This window comes from Solea solea, chromosome 15 (assembly GCF_958295425.1).
Source record: "Solea solea chromosome 15, fSolSol10.1, whole genome shotgun sequence".
Lineage (NCBI taxonomy): Eukaryota > Metazoa > Chordata > Actinopteri > Pleuronectiformes > Soleidae > Solea > Solea solea.
In genome coordinates this window covers 18,776,104-18,795,257 of record NC_081148.1, presented here as the reverse complement: position 1 = coordinate 18,795,257, position 19,154 = coordinate 18,776,104, and the positions used below count along the sequence as shown (strand labels likewise).

The 19,154-nt window shown below is 40.2% G+C and overlaps 1 protein-coding gene across 1 annotated transcript; it reads right to left on the bottom strand.

Moving 5' to 3' along the window:
• Nucleotides 1-439: 439 nt before the first annotated feature.
• On the bottom strand, nt 440-17,357 carry abcc2 (ATP-binding cassette, sub-family C (CFTR/MRP), member 2). The gene is made up of 32 exons (XM_058651585.1): nt 16,853-17,357; nt 15,027-15,203; nt 14,426-14,572; nt 14,181-14,321; nt 13,837-13,959; nt 13,648-13,703; nt 13,311-13,566; nt 13,026-13,198; nt 11,801-11,978; nt 11,052-11,306; nt 10,788-10,853; nt 10,353-10,490; nt 10,111-10,257; nt 9,567-9,651; nt 9,390-9,456; nt 9,170-9,296; nt 8,375-8,551; nt 8,085-8,252; nt 7,691-7,874; nt 6,680-6,815; nt 6,254-6,353; nt 5,941-6,160; nt 5,356-5,510; nt 4,433-4,588; nt 4,111-4,310; nt 3,889-4,015; nt 3,690-3,791; nt 3,425-3,568; nt 2,870-3,028; nt 2,604-2,770; nt 1,746-1,940; nt 440-766 (listed from the first exon to the last, which is right to left on the bottom strand). The coding sequence occupies exons 1-32, from the start codon at nt 16,895-16,897 to the stop codon at nt 607-609; spliced, it is 4,731 nt and encodes a 1,576-aa protein (XP_058507568.1). The 5' UTR covers nt 16,898-17,357; the 3' UTR covers nt 440-606.
• Between the last annotated feature and the right edge of the window lie 1,797 nt (nt 17,358-19,154).

Genomic DNA, 19,154 nt, shown 5'->3' with positions numbered 1-19,154 from the left:
ACATCCCAGTGCATTGCAAAATCAAGATTGATTCTTCTTTTACAGCAGCTTAAATGTATTGCTTTAATGTTTAAAACCTTGAATGATGTATTGTGTCGACTTACCTCTGGAGATAAAAATGCAGGATATGTACAACCACATAACACCTCCTGAACATCTCCCTCCTTCCCTGGTATCTCTATCACTCTAACTCTCTCCACATCCACAGATTGTCTCACCAGTATATTGAAAAATCCCAAACAGGTCAATTCAGTGCTGTTGATTTGTTGTTACACTTGCCATCCATCAGTATATTCAACTGGATTTTAGAGATAAATCAACAGGTTTTTGTTTTATAGTGATGATCCTTATCTTTCTTAGGTAACGTGGGTGGTTGAGTTGTGAGAAAATAAACATCAGTTAAAACACTCAGGTGGTTCTTTCCATGAAAAGCAATTAATCAGATTATGAGAAATAATGTTTATTTTTTTTTACACACATAACATTGTTACCATGTAATTTATTGAAGTTTTTGTCTGCAAATACAAAAAATGATGAGCTTACGAAATTAAGCAACAAAAGCAATTCAAGGAATTTCATCATCATCATCGTCATCATAGTATAATATCAGAGAGCGGTGACATCTGCTGCTATCCCAGCATCCTTTGCAATGGCATCTGTTGTTATCCCAGCATCCTTTGCCATGGCATAGAATATACCTCGTTTTTCCAACAAGTATCCCGGAGCATCGAATTCCACTATTTTACCGGCATCAAGCACCATTACCCTGTGGAAGAAACACAAACACAAAGAGTGACCTGGCTGAACAGTGTAAATTATTAATGGTCGGCAAGTGTGGAGGGGATGGATGAGAAGGTATTTGGGCTATTTGAAAATGTAATGTTATTTCAAGGAAAAAACAGATAAATTCATTCATTCTACTTTTACACAACTTCTCACCGCTATAAAAGTTAACCCTGCTTGAGAAAAGACTCCAGATTTTGGAGTCTCACTATGCTTTACATGCATTATTCTCTTTACAGCTGCACATAAATACAGGGCCTGACTTAGACCTCATAGCTGTGGCCATCGGGCGTCTGGCAAACAGAGGATGTGGCCTCACTGCTGGGACACCTGGCCCTTGAAAACTGATACTGAATTTTACAAGCCCATAATTTAGAAATAAAACAGTGAACAAAGGCACAGAAAATAGAAACAAGAATACAAGTAGTCTTTAAGTTTGTGCTCTATGTCTAAAAAGTTCCTTATCAACTGTGTACAGCCCACTTCCTGGTGAGGCCCATGTGATATGGTCCAAAGTTCTTTAAAGGGTTGAAATTGGTCAATCCACAGTTGTTTTTTCAAGTAAAGAATTAACAGTTTCTTTCAATGTTTAAGCAGATGTGAACGAACAAGAAAATACAAGAGTGAATGATGTAACTGCTCCGCAAATACATTATAAAAGTTTTGCATATTTTGTTTGCTATTCTGAAGCATTCCAGGCAAAATAAAAACATATGTGCAATACTCAGTAGAAAGGCAAAGTATGGCAAAAACACAAGTGGAAAAAAAGAAAGAAAGAAATGAATGGAGTGGTAGGACACCTCATGAAAACATTACAATGGTCCAGTGTGTAACATTTAACATTGGCTGACCATAATAGTTCCTTGATGTGGGTAGTGGGAAGTCTTCTGTTTGGTACATCAAACATCTCACCACTAGATGTCACTAATTCTTACACACTGGAACCTTAATGGGACACTCACCTAGAGCTGTCCATGATGCTGTGCAGGCGGTGGGCGATGGTGAGGACAGTGCAGTGTGAAAACTGTTTGCGGATGGTATTCTGAATCAGGTTGTCCGTCTCCAGGTCGACAGCCGCTGTGGCCTCATCCAGGATTAAGATGCGAGTCTTTCTCAACAGTGCTCGCGCCAGACACACCAACTGTCTCTGCCCAACGCTGAGGAGAGAGAGAGAGAGAGAGATAAATATAAACAATAATTGGAATGCTTCTAAACTAGTGTTGTAGGGGTTTGAAAAGTTGCATTGTCACATTTAATTATTCTAAATATACATATATATATGTATACATATATACATACATATATATGTATACATATATACATACATATATATATGTATACATATATATATATATCTTGGGTACATTATGTAGGCCAAAGCGGTTCTTGTATAGATTATTTTACGGCAAAAGTGGATAAATTGGCATATATTTCAAAAAGCAAACTCTATATATATATAGACATATCCCAAGAATGTGAGACTGTGAGACCACCTTGATGCAATGAGGAAACACAGTACAAACATAGTAGTTCATTAGGTGGAAATATGAAATCTACGGTCTGTGATAAATATGTTAATTTATATTTAGATAGATATGAAAAACACCAATCAGGGCTTGATTGAAATGTAAGACTGTGCTGATGATAATAAGGCTGGGCCTGGATAGGAGAGATCTGGATCAAGACTTTAAGGCTTATGTTTTTCAAACAACAACCAGTGCAGCAGTGCAAAAGTGCAACACACAATGGGAAAATAGTACCACAGAGATTAGTAAAATGATGTGGTTTGTGTTTTGGAATGTTACTTTTCTGTGTCTTACCTGAGGTTCTCGCCTCCTTCTGAGACTTCATATTCTAACTTTTCGTCCAGTCCTGATACAAAGTCCTTCAGATGCGAGAGCTCCAGTGCTCTCCAGATGTCTGCATCACTGAATCTATCAAATGGATCCAGATTCATCCTCAAGGTCCCGCAAAACAACACTGGATCCTGTGTCCAGAGGATTGAATAGGTCAATGTACAATTTAACACACGACTTTATTATTAGAGGTGAGTGTGTATATTTTTTTTCTTTCTTTCTTTGTTTACCTGTGGTATGATCGTGAGCTTGTTTCTCAGGTCATGCAGGCCTATCTTTGCGATATCAATGCCATCAATGAGGATGCGACCTTCAGCAGCTTCAATAATTCTGAACAGGCAGTTTGTTAAGCTCGATTTCCCCGCTCCTGTGCGACCCACTATTCCAATCTGGATGCAGTGAGACAGAACACACAAAATAAATAATGTAACAGTGGCTGGCACATGTTTTTTTTTTATATATATAATGGTTTGGGTTTTCGGAAACAGAAACACAAGTTATTGTGTGGTTTAATGTAATTACAGCATTATATTCTAAGTGAAGTAAACGGTTCAACCATGCACAAGCTAATATGCTTCTTTGTACATTTAGTATCTGTACCCTTCTGTACAGTAGACCACCCATTTGAAAGGTTCCTATAGTTAAACTAACATACAGAGACTTAATGATAGCATGAGACCGCCCCTTAACTTATCAAGATGGGGTAGTGCCAATCAATCATTGACAGTGTTTATGCCAGAAAAAGTCAAGAGAGGTAACAAAAACAAGCGCGCACACACACACACCCTCTCAGAGCTCTTGATGTCACAGTTGATTCCATGCAGCACCAGGTCCAATCCAGGTCTGTACCGGACCTTGTAGTTTTCAAACTGTAGTCCTCCTTCCTCAGGCCAATCCACTGGAGGTCGATTGTCATTGACCCACTCAGCCTGTAGAAACAAACACACACAGTTTACACTTGTGTAAAGGTGCAGATGTTGTCAAGAAGAGGTATGATGCACATGATCATGGCCCAAGAGTGAATTGTGAAAAACTCACAATCTAACATACCTCGTTATCTATCTTGGTGTATTCATTCACTCTCTCCACAGCTACAATATTGGTTTCCAGCTCTGAGTTCATTCTCACCAGCCAGTTGAGGTTCTGTGTTATCTGCAAAGCCCCAAAGAGAAGAAAGTATCCATTGTTAGCATTAGAACAAGAACAAGAATATTATTATCTGCAATGTAAGAGTGCACCGGTGACTTACATTCAGGGCAGAAGATATCGACAGGCCAATCAGGCCACTGTCAAGCGTATTTCTGGAAATAACAGCGAGTAAAGATGCAAAAAACACCACTAGGTTTCCGAGAAACTCCAGTCGGATAGCCAACCATCTGTAAACACAGAGAAATGTGACAAAATGTTATCATTTACCTTCACACACAAAAGAAAATGATCACGCCTGATTATATGGTGTTCAATATCTGACCTGTTTGAAACAATCCAAGGGTAAACACTCTTGAGGTTTTCATCCATAACCATTTCGTTGTGTGAGAGAAACCTTGCTTGGTGGCCGTAGGCTCGTATCACTGACAGACCGGACACAGTCTCACCAAAGTGAGAGTATATAGGAGAGCGGGAGACAGAGTCCAGCCGACGCAGCTGCCTTGAAGTGGCTACATAGAAGCGCTACGTGTAGAGAGAGAGAGAGAGAATGAAGAAATCAGTGGAATGATCAGAAACAAGCATTTCCCCTCTATTTTCATTGTTTGTTTGTTTTTAATCTAATTCTAATTCATTGTTCAGCTTACCTGCACAAAGTAGTAGAAAACAGCCAAAGGGAGGATGATGAGGGCGAAAAAAGGAGTGGCCAAACAGATGACAAACAGTGTCCCCACCACAGTCAGCAGACACTGGAGCCAGGAGCGTGCAGTCATGGGAATGACTTCGTCTACTGTGAAAATGTCCTTTGGGAAGAACATTTGGAAAGTTAGACATTGCTTGATGTGTTTGCAGATGCAATATTCATCTTTTTTCATTCTGATATGCATAGTCTGGGAATGATGTGCCCATTTGTTGTCTCTGTCGTGTTGTGTATTGTTTTACAGCTGTTAAGAATAATTTCCCTGTATACTTGAATGAATGGCTATTACCTCTGTCAAAAAGATTATATAATCATTACAGTCTGTCTGTTTCTCTTAGCAGGAACACACAAGAACTATTAAATCAAGCTCCATAAAATTGTTTTCACTTTATTCCCTTTGTTTTTTCCTGTTTTTAAATTGTTAAATTGTTTTTTACTGTTACACCTTTTTATTATCGTCTTGTTAGTTGTCTATAATAATCAGTTTTTAAATTGCAGGAAGCTCTTTAAAAGGCGCTGCACAAATAAAGTCTGACTGTCTGTTTCTATAACAGCAGGGAGAATGGGCTTCAGAAATGCACTGTCTGTGCAGGCATCCTCAGTTTTGTCATTGTCCTTCAGCAGACATGGGATCTCCATGGTAACAAGCAGTAGGCTGAACTAATGAAGTTATTTTGCCTGAGAAGTGAAACTACTCGAACAGTCCCACAGAACGTTCTGAGGTGTTGTGTTTACGACAGCTTACTGCAGACATAGCTGCCCTCATAGCTGCTCTCTTTTCAAGAACATCTCGGCATCAACACTCAAGAAAGGGGAAGAAGAAAGTGGGAAAACATGAAAACAACAAGAAAGAGGAAATAATAGACCAACCTTTGCAAAGCGATTAACCACTCGTCCAATTGGCGTAGTGTCAAAGAATAGCATGGGAGCTCGCAGTATGTTGTTAAGTAGACTCGAGTGCAGGATACGAGACGCAGCAACCGAACCGTTGGCTATGAGGATTGCACCGATGAAAACAAAGACACCTGCCAGAGAAGAAGAGACGATAATTACATTTTCACACAGTGGAACAATATAAAATGATAGCAGTATTTTGGCAAGAGAGGATACAAGAAAATGGAGGAAGAGTTTTTATTAGCCCAGTCCAAATCTACATGTCTCTGGACTGGGGGAGGAAATCTTGGTACTACATATGGAGAAGAGCAGAAACTATTCCTATTTCCCACACAATCAATGTCTAGGGTGAATGTAAACAATACAAATAATACTAGATCATAACTACTGTAAGAGGTTTACTGACACTAAAGGAAATACAACTTTCACAGATTTTATGCTTACTCATATCAATAAAACTATTAATTTGAAAAAACAGTAATAACAACACATTTTATTTGAAGTGAGCACACAAGACACCAAAGGACACATGTGACTGTAGTGAGGATAATTATCAGTTACCCTGAGCAACTCCCAGGGCGCCAAACACTCCTACTCTGGTGTCTCTGACCGAGGCAGGGTATGTTTCGTTGACGTACTTTGCTGCATCATTAGTCCAATCACTCAGCCACACATTCTGACCAACGGTGGAAGCGAGCTGGAGGATGAAAAACGCCAAGGCCGAGACACTGTATAACCAGCCCATGGCTCGCAGGTACTCAAGATACACCGACATCTTCACCTAGATATTAAAGACACAAAAAGGGTTCAGTGAACAGGTTATAACTTGGCAGAATTTGTGATGCCAAATTATGTATTTAAGAACTTATTTTACCTGTCCTGTTTCCATAGCTTCCTTCTCTATTAGCCTCTGGCCTTTCTTTGCATCACCCTCCTCTGGTTTTTTGATAGAACTGTTTGTTCTTAGTCGGATACTAGAAAAGACAAGAAAAGAAAAGACTCAGATTTGCACTCAGAGAGAGCAAATTTACACCACTTCACAAGTTTAAAAAAAATCACAACCAAATCTAATCATTCCTACTGTGAGCCGTAACCTATATCTGCAGAAAATGTAATCAAATCTGTAACTTTTTGAGTGATCCAGCTCACAAACAGGTGGACAAATCAAAACATAATCTTCTTAACGGAGGCAACAAAACCAATGACACTATAAAATACAATAAAATATATAATTGAGACAAAATATTGTGTCATTTAGTATTCTCACTGACAAAATTCTGTGTCGCAGCTGTGCTCTAACCTGCCCATGCGCTTGCTCCGGCGGATGCTGTTTTCCCTCTTCATCGTAGCAGAAACAATGTCCACCATGGGTGAGTCGGGATCGATGTCTTCTATTTCCGAGATGACATGTATATCCATAGTCTCGTGGCCCTTGTCTGAAAAAAGTGACACTTTTTAGAGACATCGGAGAAGCATTTTCTTCATAAGGACGGTTAAAATTAGACACACGCAGTGATGATTCCCGTTTGAAGCACCCAAATAAAGCTCAGTCAGTTCTTTCTTCACATGTATATAATAAGATATCAACACTGGCAAATGGGATTGAATAGCTCACTGGGTTATAGTAAAGTAAAACAGAATTAGGTCCTCCAGAAACAACTACACTAAAATATACAGGTCTTGCAGTCATGACCTTAACTCATAACTCAAGAAAATAGGAATACACTCTTAAATACAAAAGCATGCAAATGTAAAAAAATTATGCCATTTAGATGAAGTAGACGAGAAATAATACATTTCTTCTGTGTATGACACCTGTGAGAAGAGGAGAGTGTGAGACAGTGGGAATTATCAATTGCACTGTCCGTGATAACTGAACTAACTGTATGAATATAGAAATCTAAAAAGAATCTGAGAGAAATGTAACAAATCTAAATACTGCCAGCCCATAAAAAACTCATAATCACATAGTGACACATTCACAGCTATAGGTTTTGGTGCAGAATCTTTTACTCACTAGTCACTTTATTAGGTACACCAGTTCAACTGCTTGAATTACAGATGTAGAGCAAACAGAGAACCATTTTTATGTTTTACAGTGAATGATGAATGATGAATGAAAAATATCCAGTGGTTAGAAGTTCTCTGGGCAAAATTGCCTTGTATTTGTAAGTCAAATAAATAGTGGTTACAAACGAGGTATGCAGAAGACCAACTCTGAGCACACAACACATCGAACCATGAAACAGATGGGCTACAGGAGCAGAAGACCACACTGGATGCCACTCTGTACATCATGCAGTTTAATTACCTGACTCTGCATTGCTCTCTTTGGTCTGCTCTCCGGCATATGTGTCTAGAAACTCGGCAAAGGCGCCTTTGCTGGCACGAAGGCTGTTGTAGGATCCAACCTCAGAAATCACTCCGTCTTTCAAGACCACGATTTCATCGACATAAGGCAGGAAACCCACGCCGTGTGTCACCAGGAGACGAGTCTGTGCAGATAAAGACATATTTCACTTTACAAATTGAACACACTCCACAGCAGAATGCCTCACCCAATCAACTTTTACATTTTTTTTAAATCTAACACATATTTTGAATTAGAAACAGTATTTATTTGCTGAATTGTCTGATATCAGTGGAACCATAACACTGTATTCAGCTTTCAACAATTGATTCTACAACATTGAAAATGTACAAACCTTATCTTTAAGTAATCCATTGGGTCCAATAACTTTATCAAAAAGATGCTTTGCAACATGGGAGTCCACTGCAGACAATGGGTCATCCAACAGATAAATATCACACTGGCTGTAAGTTGCTCGAGCCAAACTAATACGTTGCTTTTGACCCCCTGAGACGTTGACTCCCTGAGGGGAAGGTAGGAAAGAAAATATTAGTTCCTATTATAGTAAATCCTCTAAAATTCAAGCTGACTTGACCATTATTATCACAATGATTTTACATATATTGATAAATCTGCAATGCTCACCTTCTCTCCAATCTCAGTGAGGTCTCCACCGGGGAGCAGCTCCAGGTCGGGTTTCAGGGCACAAGCCTCTATCACCCTCTGTAACTGCCCTTCGTCACTAGGAGAGCCAAACAGGATATTGTCCCTCAGCGTGGCATTTTGGATCCAGGCTTGCTGTGGCACATATGCAAGGGACCCCTGGAGAAAGAGACATTAAGAGTCAGGCTCAGACGGTCCTTCGACCAACACTGTGGACCAGCCTCCTGTCTTGGATGAAAAGAGGCTCACGTTCATTCAATCCAAACTCATGAGAGTGAATAAAAATGCCTCACAGAAAAGAATGAAGGAATTCACCAGTCCTTAACACTTGCTTTGCTGAGGAAGTAAACAAGTTAAGGGTTTGTACGGAACAAGCACAATTAGACATTTCTACTGTGAGCTTTTCTAGCAGCATCTTTTGTGGATGTAACTAAAACAGAGCAGAAGTAGGCTACACATTTCTGACAAAGGTTGGTTGGTAACAATATAAATGGTCTTGCATTGCTAGAAGAATGGAAGGATGGAGTTTGGCTTGGTATTTGGAATGGTTTTTAGACTTTCTCTTCTAAAATCATGTATAAAAGAACTTCTTAACTGAAAGCACTCGCATCAAATGAGCTTGAAATAGGTTAGGTTAAGAAATTAACCCCTGAAATTAACCCCAGAAACATGAGTGCGGTATCTCCCTATGGGACACTTCCTCCGCGCTGTCCTACAACTCATTTGTAATAACCTGACGTTATTTGGACAGAAGCTACAACAACCAAAGGGCATCACCTGAATGTTGACCAGGCCTTTGACGATGTGCATCTCGCCGAGGAGAGCTGAAACCAGAGAGGACTTTCCTGAGCCCACAGCTCCCACGACCGCTACCAGCCGGCCTGGCTTTATATCCAAGGAAACACTGGAAAAACAGTAAAACACAAATACAGTGTTACACTGCAGCTATGCAATATAATATTCAAGCATGTGACGTTGTTCACTGAAAGAGACGTACTTTTCAAGCAGAGGCTTGGCATCTTTTTCCCATGCAAAGGAACCATCACGCACTTTAACCGCAGCGTCTAACAAAATGGAAGCAGACGCACAGAGAAGACGGACGGGTGAATGAATGGCACGCTCAAGCTTTGCTGCTAAGCTTAGAAACACAAATGAATGCTGACGGTGAACATACTAAAGCTGGGGTCATGCTGCACGTTGCCAGTCTCAAGGTCTTCCCCTCCAAGGAACTTCTCCAGGCGTTTCACAGACACTGTTGTCTGAAGGGACAAAAGACATGGTTAGTGTGTGACAGCAAATGGGTTTGATATGTATGCACGGCCGTCCACACTGTGGTGGCTGAAATATTCTCATTTGTCCGATCATAGTGGCATTATAAAGCTTCATATTTTTACCTCTGATAATAAACTCTTTCACTCTCTAGTCTGTGTCTCTGTCATTCGGGGGAGCTCTCTGTGGGTGTACTTGTATTCGTTACCTCTGAGGGAACTTTTCTGGCAACAATAACCTTGTCAGGACCGGTGAGGAGACCAATACCTGTTCTTAATGAAGCAGAATCCAATTTCTGAGGAACTGTTTAAGTTTAGGGCTAAGACTGGAATTGTGGTTCGATTACGGTTAGGAATATTTCTTTAGAATGGAATGGAATGCAACGTCCTAAGAAAAACAGCTGTCGAAAGGGAAATGATTGTACCGCGTGTACCGTGCGTCTCTCTCACCTGCACAATGCCAGCGATGAGCTGGGGCAGCATGGTCAGGGGAAATCGGAGGAGGTTGAAAATTGTGATGGAGGTGAAGGCTTTCTCAGGGGTCAGTATATTGTCAGAGCTCATCCCTACAAACACTCCAAATGTGACCAGAGAAACCTGTTGGCAGGATTGTGTGAGAAGAAAAAAAAAAAAAGATCAACAAAAACCTTAAATCCTTAAGCTGCTGTTTCTTTTCTTTTCACAGGACTCACCAGGGATGGAGCACAGATGAATAAGAGGGTGGAGATACATGTCAGATGGGCAAACTTCTTCAAGACATGAAGTTCTTTTCCTCTAATGCCTTCAACCTGGCTTTGGAAGGATGGCTCCCATGCATACAGCTTCAGAATCTGGTGGAAGAGGGGGACGAGGGAGAATAAGGCGTTGTAGAAGGCACGGAAAAGGAAGGGTGGGGGGAAAAATAGCACTGTAAACAATTGCCATAGACCGCAGGTGGTGGACACAGTGTACAAGTCTGTTTTGCAAAACTAACATTTTTCCTTAAACAGGAAAGCTTTTCATCTGAGGAAAAGTCTCACTTCCCCACCTCCACTGATCTGGCTGAAATATTTTTACCCAGAATGAGGCACACATGGTCATCGTTATAGGGGAAAATAACTAGGAATGGATTTAATGAGGCAACTCACCTTGATCCCATTGAGTATTTCATTCATGATTTTCAGTCTCCCGTCTTTAAACTTCATGTTATCGATCTGGAAAGAGACCAGACAGGAGGAGAGGCTTTAAATCAAGTTCTCAAAGCCGTCTGATATTTCTTTGACATAAAATTCACTTGTGCCGAGATGATGCTATACAGATTATTTCACTCAGTGCTAAATCATCGTTTTGCCATGTGCAGTACACTGTAAAGCATACTGATCCTGTACATGTGTGTGTGTAGCTCTGCTGACCTGGATTGTTCTGGCCCTGGAGGCGAGCAGTGCATTGATTGGCACCAGTAAAATCATGACTCCGAATCCTGCAAACGCACTCGGCCCTAACTCCACCCACAAGAAAACTATGGACAGGACGATCTGTAGAGGGCAGGACCAAATCAGGTGGATGAAGTTTGTCACTTCGTTGAAGCGCTGGGCGTCTGCGGACATCAGGTTCACCGTTTCTCCGACCGTTGACTCTTTGCGACTGTCATTAGACATCACCAAAGCCTTGGAAAAGGGACAAGGAAGGAGCGGTGGAGAGAGAGATGCATCAGGAAAAGAAGCAAGAGAAAAACAGTGTGGTGACAGCTGTAATTATTATTACTATTACTATATTATATTATATATATATTAAGGATTTCTTTCTCATATGGAGCAAAAAAACCAATTCACATTTAATTGTATAAAAACAACTCAAACTGATTGATCAATACATGATTAATAATCAATTAATCACTGCAGCCCTATCACAGCAGTGTTTAGTTGTTACAGTACTTAAGCAGCAAATGTTGACAGAGTGAGACTTTGTACAGCTCAGGGAGGCGATTAGACAATGTATCCTTATCAGTGGCATTTAAGTAAGCGTCGTATCATGCTAATAAAAGTGATTTGTCACTCATAAAGCTGACAACAGGTCTTTGGGACAGTTCCAAAGGGAAAGTCATGGTCAAGTTTATTTTCTTTAGGGGAAAAATAAGATCTGGCGTCGCTCCGGTGTTTACCTTTTTGTACACAGCTGCCATGATGGCAGTGCGGACCTGCATCCCCAGCACGAAGCAGCGTTGGAAGTACTGCTGCAGGAACAGAGACTGCAGGATAGCCACAAGCAGCAGCAGCACTGCGTAGAGATAACCCTCCCAGACGTAACTGGATTTGTCTTGAGTGAAGGAGACCATCAGTCTGACAAAAGAAAACAGTCAACGGGACAGCTCAACAACACATGCACATATGACATTCCCGTCATCTCGCAGCGGTGATTTCACTCTCAGTCAGGAAGTATTCTTATTGTATTCGCTGTTTCTGGAAGACTTTGCAGTACAGTAACACCATGGGGATGGAATGGGGGATTTCTATCATGGTAATACCCTTGTTTATCTAAAACAATACCCACCCTAATAGTAATAATACCACACATATTTCCAAAGCTTGGTAATGAGTGGTAAATACTTTAAGCTACCAAACAGTGTCATACCTTGACATGAAAAGGCTAAACAAACACCATCCCCCACCTCAACCCACCTCCCCCACCCCGTCAGTGTCGAGAGCTGATGTTTAGAGTTGAGTGAAGTTGACGGTTGAGTGTATAGTTAAATCCAAGGGTTGGATTATTCACCAGCACAACACACTGTTATTTCTACAGCTTTGAACGACTTGTCACGAACGCGTGCACATAGGTTCCTTTACATGTTTTAGTTGGGTAAATACATTCCACCTCACATGAATGAGCATTGATTAAATACTGATGTTCAGTGATTGAGGTGAGGAAACTTCCTGTGGCCTTCTGTGCTCTGACTCTGTAGTTCAACATTATACTACACTGTATGTTTTTGTGTATACCGTGAGCATATAGCGAACGCTAATCTCTTGAGTTAATGATTGCAAAGTGTACAGAGGCAATCAGCAGCAAACAGTCAGTGTGAGTTTATTGTCAGTGATGTAGCGTGACTCAGCACTGGGTCAGGGTTTATCAATGAAATCCTTGAAATCGTCAAAAAATCAGTTGTAGTTATTTACTTGCAACCCTGAAGAGAAAAGATGTTTTAGTGGTTGAATTAATTAGTGTTTGATTAATTTGAGCCGGCTCAAATTTGGGTATAAAAAGGTGAATTCAGTTTGTTTTTTGCCAAAAAAGTGTTCTCATTTTTATAATACATTTGTTAAGCCCAGTAAATGGTTGGTAACAATATTCCCATCAGTCACTTAATTTAAAAAAAAAACTTGACTCACTTCAGCAGTTGAGGATTGACAAAAATGAACAGGTCCTGCAGAAGTTTGAAGAGCGCAGATTCGATTAAAACCCTTTTAAAGCTCTTGAAGATGGTGGTAACGAGCCATGAATTGGGATAGTTGATTTCCTCTTTTTCTTTCTTCTTTTTTTTTCCTTTCCTGCCCTTCTCTGTCTGAAGAAAAGCATTGTTTGGACAAGAATAAATCTGTGACATGTGACAGAGAATCCATGACACAATTAAAAGAGGAGTGCACCGCGTTTAGTGCCCTTTACTGTGCACTCACCATCATCAGCACATCCTGACTGACGCCTTCCTTCAGACCAGTGCAGTGGCCATTTTCAAAAGTGTCTTCCTCGGATTTCTCTTTGTTCTTGTAGCCTCTCTCCTTCAAATGAGTTTGTAAGCGGATCCGCGCTGCGCCTAACTCCTTGTCCATGATAGATTGGAAGCGCTCGTGGATGTAAGCAGTGGTGTCTTCCTGGTTCAGCTCCCACATGTCCTCCTGAACCAGGGGCCGCTTGTAGCCTTTAAACATCATACTGAGGAGGAAAAGAGTTAAATGAGATCATGGAGCACGGTTTGCAAGGTTTCTTACTGACACAACCTTTTTTTTCGTGTACCTGTTAAACCAGGTGAATGTGATTCTGCTCAAAAATGCTGCACCAGCTTCTGGATTCTGTGGACAGAAACAGTTAGTGAGCACACAGATGGATAATGTTTCACAGCGCGGCTGAAGTAGTAACGTAGGTGTTGTGTATTGTGCGTTTCACAGAATCAGAAAATGACATTGCCCGGGTGCCCACATGTACCTTTTTATAAGCGTCCCTCTCTTCTGGAGGGACATCGGCCACGGCTGAGAGAATAAGAGCAATCAGCTCCAGCCCAAAGGAAATGTAGAAAAGGCAGAAGCGAGGGACATCACTGATCTCTCCCTGCCGGAAGGAAGAAATGTGTTTAAGGTTCCTGGTATTTATTAAATGGTGGAAATACTCATTCAATGTGTGTGATGCTCTAACATGTGAACACACTAACAAAATAATACTTTACTTTACTGATAAATATGGTGCATTAAATCAGGCGATTGTGTTGTATCTCAGTAATGGTTACAGTTTTTTTGCTGGCTCCCAAATGGAACCAACATTCTTCCGCATACCTGTCTGAGGGCCTCTCGCAGGAGGGTCTGGAAAGGGAAGACGTCGCACAGAACAAGAAGCAACCAGAAGAGGAAAAGAGTGGCAGAGTCGACGACTCCTTTTGTTTGCCTCATTCCTTCTTGACACAAGAGAACCAGGATCTAACAGAACAAAAAAAAAAGAGGTTGGGAAAAAACAAACAAAAAACCTAAACAAAAACTACCCCATATTAATCATCAGAGCACATGAAAATTGTCATACTTACCCATGAGACAGCATATAGGATGGGATTTACATAGTAAACACTTGGATATTTCTCAATGGCAGACGAGTCATTGTTTGGACTGTAGTCCACCGCTAACGTGATCACCAGGCCCACAATGGCCGTCAGCAACAATAGTGATACCACGACCTGAAAGGAGGACAGATATGTTAGACAGATAGGCAAATATAAATGAAACATCCAAAAATCTATTATTTTTTACTGATTTATTTATTATAACTCAAACCTTGTTTTATTTCTCTTTTACTCTGTGTGCTTTACTCCATATTATTGTAAATGAGGGTCACCCTTTAGTGATTTATTGACTATAAGAGTGTATGTTAGTATAGTCTCCTACTTTGAGAGACAATTATTGGACAATATTCAGTTTACACATGCATTAACTGATAAGAAAACACAAAACTTGAGTGATAACTGAAACTAAAAAAAATTTGCATATTATATTATATCATTTCTAACCCTTTGTTTAGTCATCATTGGACTGTAGTTCAAATCATTAAAAAAAAAAGATTATGATAATATCCATCTCAAATTACGATTAAAACACTGTATTTGCTTGGATTTCTCGTGCTTCGTGCTTTACCTGTTTGCAGAGGTAGAGCTTGGAGCGGAATTTTCGGATCCCTGGTTTTTGTTGGCAAAAAGACACCAGATGCAACGGGGCACAAAGCCACAGGAACCCCAGAGGGATCCAGACCAGAACGGTCTGCTCCATACATACTGGGAGATCTGGGTCTGGTCTCTGCAGGTACGAGTCATTCTGAAGTGCACACACAAGAAAACACACACGGGTCATCCATGTAGCCCCAGAGCTTGTGCTATATTACCAAATGTCTCTGATTATACTTTTAAACAAAAACCATTAAATCCATTAAGGCTCTGACTAATTGAGAGGTGAGACCTAACGGACCAAGACAAATGTGGACATGAAATGAGCTGAACTTTGGAGCGTGCTGTGTTATTTGAACAAACAATTTTGTAGTGTATGTCCATTTCAGAGTCTACACCCAAGATTTATAAGGAAATTATAATGTAATCTGGAAAGATGAGTGTATGTGTTGAGGTTTCCCACACAGCAATTTAATAGTGTGAAGGCGTTTTACTCCGTGTAGTCATGTAAAAGCTTTAATTTTATATATCTTATCACAAGGAGGCTGCACTTAATGAACATTATAATCCCATTAGCTGATTAAGTAAAAAAAAACAGCACATTAAGTGCAACAAGTTTTGAGAAGAAAATCAGCAAAAGAATCCAAAGAAGTGTGTAGTATTTCTACATTTTTCTGTCCGAACCTTAATAATTTATCCAACTTAAGTTGGAGTTTTGTCAAGTAGCAAAAATAATTCTTAAAATTCAACACATCAAAGATGATATAGTGTATCAAACGATAAAAGGCGATAACTCCGTTAATGTGCTCTCCGGGTACTAGACATGTCGAGTCATGTGCAACTCAAGAGTCATCATTCTTGTCACGTGTCCACTGTGTACAAGGGTTAAAAACACAGCATGCAATCTATCAGAGCGTCACGGTTTTTTATATTTAAATGTTTAAGTTATTTTAGGGGTTAATAAATGTCCAAAAAAAGAAGAGCAGCAAATCAATCAAACAAACATTTAGCATTTATTTAAATAGCCCTTCACTTCACTCTGACGCTCCCAAAGTGCTTTACATAACATCACAAAATAGCAGGAATAAAATCAAGTAAAACTTAATTTACTCAGTTGATAATATTAAAGGGGCATTTCAAGAGCTATCAAGTACCATGTGAATGTGCTTGATGGGAGATTGATCTTCGTTTTCAAAGAGAAGTGAAGTAGTAGGCGAGGGTTTGGGTGCTTTGTAGATGAAAAGGAGGCATTGACTTTCACTAATGTTCTGAAATAAAGTAACTCACAGTGATGACTTCTAAGACCATTCAAAAGCACTGTGGCAAATTGCATTTTGACATGTCAGACTGAGCGATTACTAAATCTACGATTTTCATTTATTTCTAAATGAGAAACATGTCCAAATCCTACAGAGAGTCTTTGTACGTTCATGCAAACGAGTATTACACGCGTGAGTTTGTTATCAGGCCAAATACCGGGATACTTTTAATGTTGAAATTGGTTTAAATTGGTTCCCATTTAGACAATAAATCCTGGGGAAGTTATGATCACTCATTTCTGGCTTGTACAAAGCAGAGTTAGTCTTAGACTGTCACCTCTCAGACATTACAAGAAAACACAGTTTGTACACGTTAGAGACATTAAATGTTGAATTGTATCATCAATTATTTTTTTTTTTTTATTTATTTTATTATTACAAAATATGTATCTCCCGAGTTATATTTCACTGAATTGAATTCAATGAGTGTATCTACAAGTTTACAGTGTATTAAGTATTAAGTGAGGTCAATGATTCTTACCCAGAAAGCGGAGCCGCAGTATGCATCCAGAGCAGCAGCACACATGGTCCTCACTGGTGAAGAAAAGCAGACGCCTTCTGCTCTCTGCTCTGTTGCCGAGGGTTGACTGAACCACTCGTCTTGTTCCCCCACACTCCAGGGACAATTGTAGGATGTGAACCCAAAGCCAATTCAAACCACAAGTCTTTCAAGCTCAGAGAAAACGTTGTGGCCTCCTTCTTCAGAAGGAAAGCGTTATTTGTCCATAAAAATGTGACTGATGTGAGGAGCAGGTGAGTTATTTGCTTAAGTCTAAGTGTGTGTTTTTAGGCAGAAGTTTGAGGTCTCTCCCTCTAGCGTCCTTGTGGCTCATCTGGCTTGGAGTCTTAATGTAAATGAGCAAAGCCTTTTTAAAAACATCCAGCATTTCATAAGGACATAGACACTCCTCCCTGCCCAAATAAGTCTAAAGTTCAACTTTTCATGCACATGGGAGGCATGGGATAAGACAGGGAAAAGCCTACTGTCGTCCTCTGGAAATGTTTTGTCTTCTGTTAGGGGGACAGCCCACCAAAATAAGGAATGTGTTTAGAGAAGGGGGTGGGGGATAGGTCATTTTACCCCACATGTTTCCACTTCTCTCCGTGCCTTCTCTTACTCTAGATCATTTCCAGGCTCAAGTCACATCTGAGTAATTTCAGGTTGCTGAGCTGAGGACGTTAAAATGTAAAAGGTTTGGAGGAAAGTAACTGTTTGGTGGGAACTTTCATGGAGGGAGGGAGCGAGGGAGGGAGGGCGTCAACGTGTTTGGTCCTTCTCCGTTTCCTGTTGTGTTCAGGGGGAGCAGAAAAGGAAGCAGAAATACACATGTAGCTACACGCTGTACACAAACCATTTAAATGAGACGACAAAACCGAGTGCAGACTAATTTCACTCACGTGTGTGTGAGTGAGTGAGTGCTTTTCAAAGTGATGGGCGCCGTGATGAGCCGAACAGATAATACTGATTATGACGAGGGTTAATCATTACATGTTTGAAAACAACAAAACCAGTTGAGTCATCGTGAGTGCAGCCCAAGGACGAGAGCCATGTGACATGTGAAGCAAAAGCGAATGAACGGTCAATGAGACAAAGATAGTGTACGACTTCCATAGATAGTACGTATGTAAGGAAAGAAAAGAGGTCCAGTATAATCAAGTAAGAAGCTACTGCTAATAGATAGATATAGATATATAAAGAAATTAGTATTATTCATTATTATTATATTCTTATAATTCAATTGGAAACTAACACTGTAGGTTTAAGATTTCAGTTTGTCAGCAGTCACTTAGCTGCTATAACCTGTACTCACCTGGAGAAGAGGGGAAATAGACGCCACAGTGAAAATGATGCTACTCAATAGACAGTCTTTCTTCAATGCTACAGTATAATAAATAAACCTGGTAAAAACACTTTGCCTTTGTCATATTGACATATTACTTATAACTCAAATAATTAGATGACTTTGCATAGTGTAAAGTTAAACGGGTTATACCTGGTGTTGCAGGTTTGCTTATGCCTTCAAGCCGTGTAAGTCATGCATCAACCTGTTTGCCGCCATCTCGCTTAATCGCACACTGTCGCTGTTGCCTCGTCTATCTCGACAGGAAAAACAATAGAGACCTGAGCATCACTATACTGAGAGACAAAGAGAGAGTCATGGAGCGCCGTTTGGCTTAATCAGCAGTGAGTGAACTCGTTTCAATTCAATCCAAAACCTTTGAAGTCACAATCAAAAATCTGATTGAAAATGGTTAAAGCACACAGTGTGGTCTTGATGCCCCATGATTATTCGGCCAATTGCAGTGTTGAAAGTGATTGAAAGTAATTCTCCCCGAGGAGAACGGACAACTGTGCTATTAACTACTTAATTTTTTTTAGTCATGTCATTAAGCAAATGAAACAAAGTCCATTGCACTGCCAATGTTATTACACTGTGAGCAAATTAAATAAAAGCACTGTTTTAGATGACATTCATTATGGCTGCAATGAGAGATGACTGGACTCTTTTTATGACTGCTAAAAAGTAGATATCAACAAGTCACTGCTACATGCTTTACAGATATCTGCTGTTGGGCAATAATGACATGACAGGTTTATTGGTTCAAATTTATAATTCCAGTGCCACCCGACTGCTCCCCGAGAGGTCAGTTCTCAGTGCGAGACGCTTTATGCCGACATTTGAAAGACTTAAATTCGTCATTTGAGAATCAATTCAGGCTCATTAGACATCCGTGATCATTGTGGTAATACAGCATGTTCCTCTGTAACTCTCACACCTCTT

Excerpts from the sequence above, each read along its gene's own strand:
- abcc2 (XM_058651585.1), bottom strand. The coding sequence starts at position 16,897 with ATGTGTGCTGCTGCTCTGGATGCATACTGCGGCTCCGCTTTCTGG. Across the intron at positions 10,258-10,352 it reads TCATCTGTGCTCCATCCCTG|GTTTCTCTGGTCACATTTGG; the intron begins GTGAGTCCTGTG and ends TCCTGCCAACAG. Across the intron at positions 3,569-3,689 it reads ACACCAAGATAGATAACGAG|GCTGAGTGGGTCAATGACAA; the intron begins GTATGTTAGATT and ends TTGTTTCTACAG.